The sequence below is a fragment of the Notothenia coriiceps genome, unplaced genomic scaffold (assembly GCF_000735185.1).
Source record: "Notothenia coriiceps isolate Sejong01 unplaced genomic scaffold, NC01 NC01_scaffold00005027, whole genome shotgun sequence".
Classification (NCBI taxonomy): Eukaryota; Metazoa; Chordata; class Actinopteri; order Perciformes; family Nototheniidae; genus Notothenia; species Notothenia coriiceps.
Genome location: NW_011337728.1, coordinates 29,715 through 35,505, shown reverse-complemented (window position 1 = coordinate 35,505; position 5,791 = coordinate 29,715). Strand labels below are relative to the sequence as shown.

Here is a 5,791-nt window from a genome sequence, read left to right as displayed (position 1 = left end):
ATCACCAACCAAGGTAACCCCACCCCCCCGATCTGATCACCTGAATGTCCTCCTAGAGCACCATTGTGTTCTTTTTAACCAAATATCTCTCAGAGGGGCGTGGGGAGGGGCTCCTTATTTTCATCTAAAGTAACAGACAGAGAATCAGCACTTTTGAAACAGGGCTGAAACAGAGGGGATTATGGGATGCTGCAATGATCTGTTTGGTGTTTGGAGCCAAACACTTCAGAGACATGTTTGTATATATCTGAGACCTATAATATATTGATGAAAAACAGTATCATAGGGGACCTTTAATGTTTGACTATACTTGTATCATATGTGTGTGATTAAGGTCCCTTTAGATAACATTGGAGATAAAATGATGGCAACCAAAGCAATCAGTCTGCTCGTACCTGACAGTGGGGCCCCCAGCAGTCCCGCGCCGCTCTCGATCAGCTGCAGCAGCCCGAGGGCCCCCATCATGCGCTCCACGCCCACAATCATAGGCACCACCGCGAACACCAGGGAGGTCAGCGCCCCGGAGCAGAAGCCGTAGAGCAGGCTGATCACCATCAGAGCGGCGTACGATCCGGACAAGGAGCTCACAGGCAGCAGCATGATGAAGACCCCCGCCAGGGTGGTCCACACACTCAGCAGGTGGATCAGCCGGAAGTGGCCCAGGTCTGAGAACCAGCCCGACGCTATGCGACCCAGAATGTCCGTAGCACCGGCGGCAGACATGACGAAAGCAGCCTGGTACTCCGAGAAGCCCACTTGGCGGCTGTGGGCCACCAGGTGGAAATACGGCACGAAGTAGCCCACGTTAAGGAGACTGATGGCCAACGTGTAGGTGATGTACGGCCGCTCGAACAGCAGCGGCAGCTCCAGGTAGGAGGAGGCCCTCTGCAGGAAGGAAGCACAGGATACTCCGCTCTCTGAAACCACCTGGGGGAGGGAAAGGAGGAAATGCTGAGATGGATTTTCGCTTAATAACATCACTTTCATCTTTCCTATTTCAATCCAAAATGCTATCGATTTCTGCTGGGAACAGTTGACTTAGTCAGGAAAGTACACTGTTTTAACGACAGTAAAATGAGAAAATCGTAAGAAATTGTCATCATGCTGAATTTTTGAGTTACGTCCGACATCATGTTTTGTGAGCTCACTGTACTGTTGACCTTTGTACATCGGATTTGTATTAATTCAAGTTCGACATTTGAGTTGTTGTCAGGAGTCTTGTCCCACCTTTGCAGGGGCTTTAGAGCGCCTCTGTGGGCCGATGAGAGCCCCACAGGGCACGATGTTGAGGCTGAGGCCCCCCAGGATCAGGAGGGCCCCCCGCCAGGTGTACAGCTCCACCAGCAGCTGGAAGAGCGGGTTGAAGGCGAAGGAGGAGAGGCCGATGCTGGAGAACGCCAGCCCCAACGCCAGGGTGCGCCGGCGGGTGAAGTTAGCCATGACTGTCGCCACCATGGGAGTGAAGACCAGCCCCCAGCCCAGACCTGCAGGAGAGGGGAGAGAGACCCTCAGTGAGAGGTCAGTTGTTCAACCTGAGATTACGTAAATGGTTAACTAGGTAAACAACCTAAGCATCTAACAGCAAAGACAGGATTAGAACAACACTAAACCAGTTATTGGTGTTGGAAGACTCTGTTACCTGAAATGACTCCCATGGTGAGGTAGAGGTGAACCAGACAAGTGGCCTGCGAGGCAAGAATGAGTCCGAGTGCAGCCAGGCAGCCCCCCGTCATCACCACCCACCGGGTGTCATATGCATTACACAGCGCTGCACCCAGAGGACCTGCAAAACACACATCAGCTCCATTAGTCAAAGCCATTTAGCATAAAGCCTGTCACAAACATGGATGTAATTCAAATATGAAGGCCATTTTAATTGTAAACCCATAGCTACTTTCATGTATATTCTGCTTCAGCTTGCTCCAGCACTTCTATACGATGTTTACACTGAGTGAAATATTAAGTCCTAACCCTAACTCCCACTGACACTTTTAAATATAGTTCACTAGGCTTGAATAATGTGAGCAAGAGTTTGTAATGAGTGACCCAATGGGGCTTATTTAAAGGGTTAATGATTTGCATCTCTTTTCACATAAAGCTTTCTTTAAATTGTTTGCTTCTCTTAAGTTCCACCTCATCCTGTGTTAGTATAGATTTAGAGAAAGTATACACAACCATGTGTGTAACTCATGTAAAGTGAAAAAAGTATTGGCATCAAAATATATTTAAGTACCAACAGTAAAAGTACTCATTAGGCAAAATGACCCATTCCTGAATTGTAAATATATAATTATTGTGATAGATTATAGATGTATTATCACAGCTGGTGAAGGTGGAACAATTGTATACCAATACTATATATCTTAGCCTATGTATAACATGTGAATGTTTATTTTTAAATTAGTTTGTTTAGAATTTGTATCAGCTAATAGTCTGAATCTAGAAAGTACCTTTTAAAAAAACTTTCAATTAAAGTCCCTCAAATTCTACTTAATCCTTAAGTACATGTAATTCACTATATTCCAGCATTTGCTTCATGTCAACAGAGTAATCAATTACAAACCATAAATGCCCAATTGAACTCATAATGACTCACTGAAGAACTGCTGAGCTGCCAGGCCGGTGGAAGAGATCCAGGAAATGGCCTGAGCGCTCTCATCAAAGTATTGAACAAACTCCACAAAGAATATCCCCAAGCTTCTCATCAGGCCGAACACGAGGCTGGTGCTGACGAACAGCGCGCCCACCAGCACCCAACCATAGCCCCCGTCAGGACCCTCGCCCTGGCTCTCTGCTTTGGGCCTCAGCTTGGCCATGTCTGTTGACAGGAAAAGGGCAGACAGGAAGAGAAGGGAAGCTCTGGAGATATCAGCCTCAGGAAATGCAAGTGTCACACGCCTCAGATCCTCTCTGTGGTTGTCAATAGACATAATGATTAACTTCCCACAGGCCAATAGAGTCGCTGGTTGTGTCATCTCTGACCTTCATTTGAGAACGAGATGTAGGTGAGAGGGGAAGTCTGAATGCTTAAGTGTGTATTGATCAGCTATGGGGAAACAGTTATGTCACCAGGGAAAGACAAGAAAGTCCAGTATTACATTAGATTACAAAAATAGTCTGCAGAAGTGACACAGAAAATTAAACGGGGTGTGATTAAATTCTTGAAGTGTGACTCACATAGCTTATTCCTGCATTAATTAGCAACATTAGCTTAATTCACAAGGGTAGTGATATCTATTAGCCACATATGGTCCACTACAAATCCACCCTTAAAGTGTTTATCAATGTCAGACACACTTTTGTTTCTCCATTCTAATCTGTGAGCATGCTGTATATGTAGATGCATCTATTTGAATAATTTCACTGTCAAAGATTATATAAATATTTTCCTTAGTAGTACTAGTTACAAATATAGTATGCTAAACCCAACATATATCCAATTCAGATTTGCTGAAAGGTGAGCAGTAGCAGTTTTCACCTCTGCTCCTGAATTTGGTTTCTGTTGTTAGTTGAATATAAGCCAAAGCAACAAGTAGCCCAACCCAGGCCATTCATAACCAAATGCCACTCACCTCTCTGCTGCAGGAATTACAGGAATGTGCACCCAGCACTCTCTCAAACACACATGCACTAAACCCCTTGTTCATTTGTGCAAATACAATGCCTTAAAATATGGTTTAATATTTGTTTAAGACTGCTTGTGTATCTCTATCGAAATGGCTGTATTATTTCAAACCTACCTGCTGAATTAAAGGGTGTGATAGTTAGTTCCAGTACAATAAACACTGATAACCAGTATAACCAATTATAAACGTGTATTGATGCATGATACTACAATTTGGACATCAGGGTTTAAGTACATAGTATACATTTACACACAAAATAGTACTGACTTTCCTCCAAGCATCTTCATTCATGATCAAGAACCCAGCCATAGACAGGTACACAGGCGGGAACGCGCAGTAGAAACAGTGCATGTGGCTTCTCCGATAATTAAGGCACGTAAATGACGTAGGCTTCAGCGCCTGCGCAGTGGTGCTCGCACACAGCTGTATTATACCTTAAAAACACAATGTTCACCAGTATATTACCGTATTTCTGATGTTATAGCGTCAATTTATAGAGTAGCTTATCTTAAAATGGCTTTGCACCTGTCGCTTGCATGGTCTTTGGATATTTAAAGTGAGGTCCGTCCTGATAACGTTTACTGTTAAATTAACCGTCTCATAACCCGTGACTGATTGAAACCGTTCATGTTAACGTCTATGTATTACTATTTAACTCATTTATAAAGGTTTACAGGCTTTATACAAGCTGTATTACTCACCCTCGGTCTGTCAGCTCAGCTATCTCTGGAGCATTACATTGTCCACAGTGTCCAACTTCACTGTGAGAAACGGCACAATAGTGACAGCGAGACTCCACGAGCTGCAGGGGAAAAGTTCAAGTCACTAGACTTCGAGAATACCATGGTGTGCGTGCATAGTCTTCACGGGGTCGCGCTCGAGAATTCTAGTTTTTAATACAGGATGATAACGCCCAAAAATGTGTGCAGTGCATAGCTTTGTTAATTATGCCTTCCATTAAGAACAACCTTGTTAGTCATATTTGGGTTGAGGCCATTAAGGACTTCGATATGTCAACAAGTGTTAGTGTTCATTGATTTTTAGAGAAATAATTATGTTAAGTTAAACAAAATAAACACAAAACACCGACGGAATGAAGATTACACTTATTGTATTATTGACATTATACAATTAATATTGTCCAGTCAACAAATGTAGACTTAACTGCTATAAATTCTAAAAATAATCTATCCACTGTATTAACATGCTTGGGGATTTCTTACAAGCTGCTCCTAAATGTCTATATTTATTCATTTCCCTCTATTCAAGTTCCTCCAGCATGCTTTGGATAACTTCGTTTCAATCATGTTTTAGACAAAAGACAACTTTAAAACTGTCCTTTTTGTTGGACAATTCGCATGTTGAGTACAGTCTTTGTGTCTCTGAGATGAGGAGACAGGCTGTCCCCCTTTATTAAGAAACTAAGTCTACAGAAACGAACTCAAATATTGCTGTGTATGTGTCTGCTGCTAATGTTTATTTTATTATTCCATCACCACAAAACCTCTGTTGACTCAGCTTTTGAAATGTTTGACGCAGATTGCGTGAATTCTGCAGTACACAGGCACAGAGATGGATAACAAAGCAAAGCTGAAAATGAGCACTTAATACTGTATCTCCTTGGGGCCTTTTGTCGCTGATTTGAAAGAAGCATATGACTAGATTGAATAAAGGGTCCTCCTTGTATTTTAAAAAGCAGAGTGCACTGCTTGAGGCAATAGCACATTAACCACGAAAAGTTGCAGCATTAACGGAAGTTAGAACAACCAGTGAAAGTCAACTGTAAATGTGTCTATGGGTTTCCACCCATATATTATTATGTATAATAATAATTATATATGTTATATATACAGTCTATCGTTTCCACATGTCTGACACTAGAGGGAGGCAACCACTGGGTTTACTAAGTCTGTCATCTATAGAAACTGTTGTATCTCTTTCCATTGTCCCAGAGGTAAATACTGTAACTTTGAATTACATTCATCTGACAGTTGAAAAGAAGGCTATAGGTTTTACAACCCGTCAGCAGAAGAAGCAATTAAAACTGACTTTATCTATTTAGCAGCTGATAACACTTCAACTGCACTTGGCTTTATTGAATCTATGACAGTAAAACAATTACATGTTCAATTATAATGTGAAATATTGACGTGTGTGAAAGTGTT

The 5,791-nt window shown here is 42.4% G+C and overlaps 1 protein-coding gene across 3 annotated transcripts in view; it reads right to left on the bottom strand.

Moving 5' to 3' along the window:
* slc16a13 (solute carrier family 16 member 13) overlaps nucleotides 1–4,460 on the bottom strand; it is an 11,674-nt gene extending 7,214 nt beyond the window's left edge. Inside the window, exons 1-5 of one of the 3 annotated variants that reach the window (XM_010768035.1) lie at nucleotides 4,328–4,460; nucleotides 2,597–2,818; nucleotides 1,640–1,783; nucleotides 1,228–1,484; nucleotides 396–927 (exon numbers count right to left, since the gene is read on the bottom strand). In XM_010768035.1, coding sequence (XP_010766337.1) covers nucleotides 396–927; nucleotides 1,228–1,484; nucleotides 1,640–1,783; nucleotides 2,597–2,816 — 1,153 coding nt within the window. In that variant the 5' untranslated portion in view covers nucleotides 2,817–2,818; nucleotides 4,328–4,460. Of the gene's footprint in view, nucleotides 1–395; nucleotides 928–1,227; nucleotides 1,485–1,639; nucleotides 1,784–2,596; nucleotides 4,301–4,327 lie in introns of those variants that run through there. The other 2 variants (XM_010768036.1, XM_010768034.1) reach the window with 2 other exon arrangements.
* Nucleotides 4,461–5,791: the final 1,331 nt, after the last annotated feature.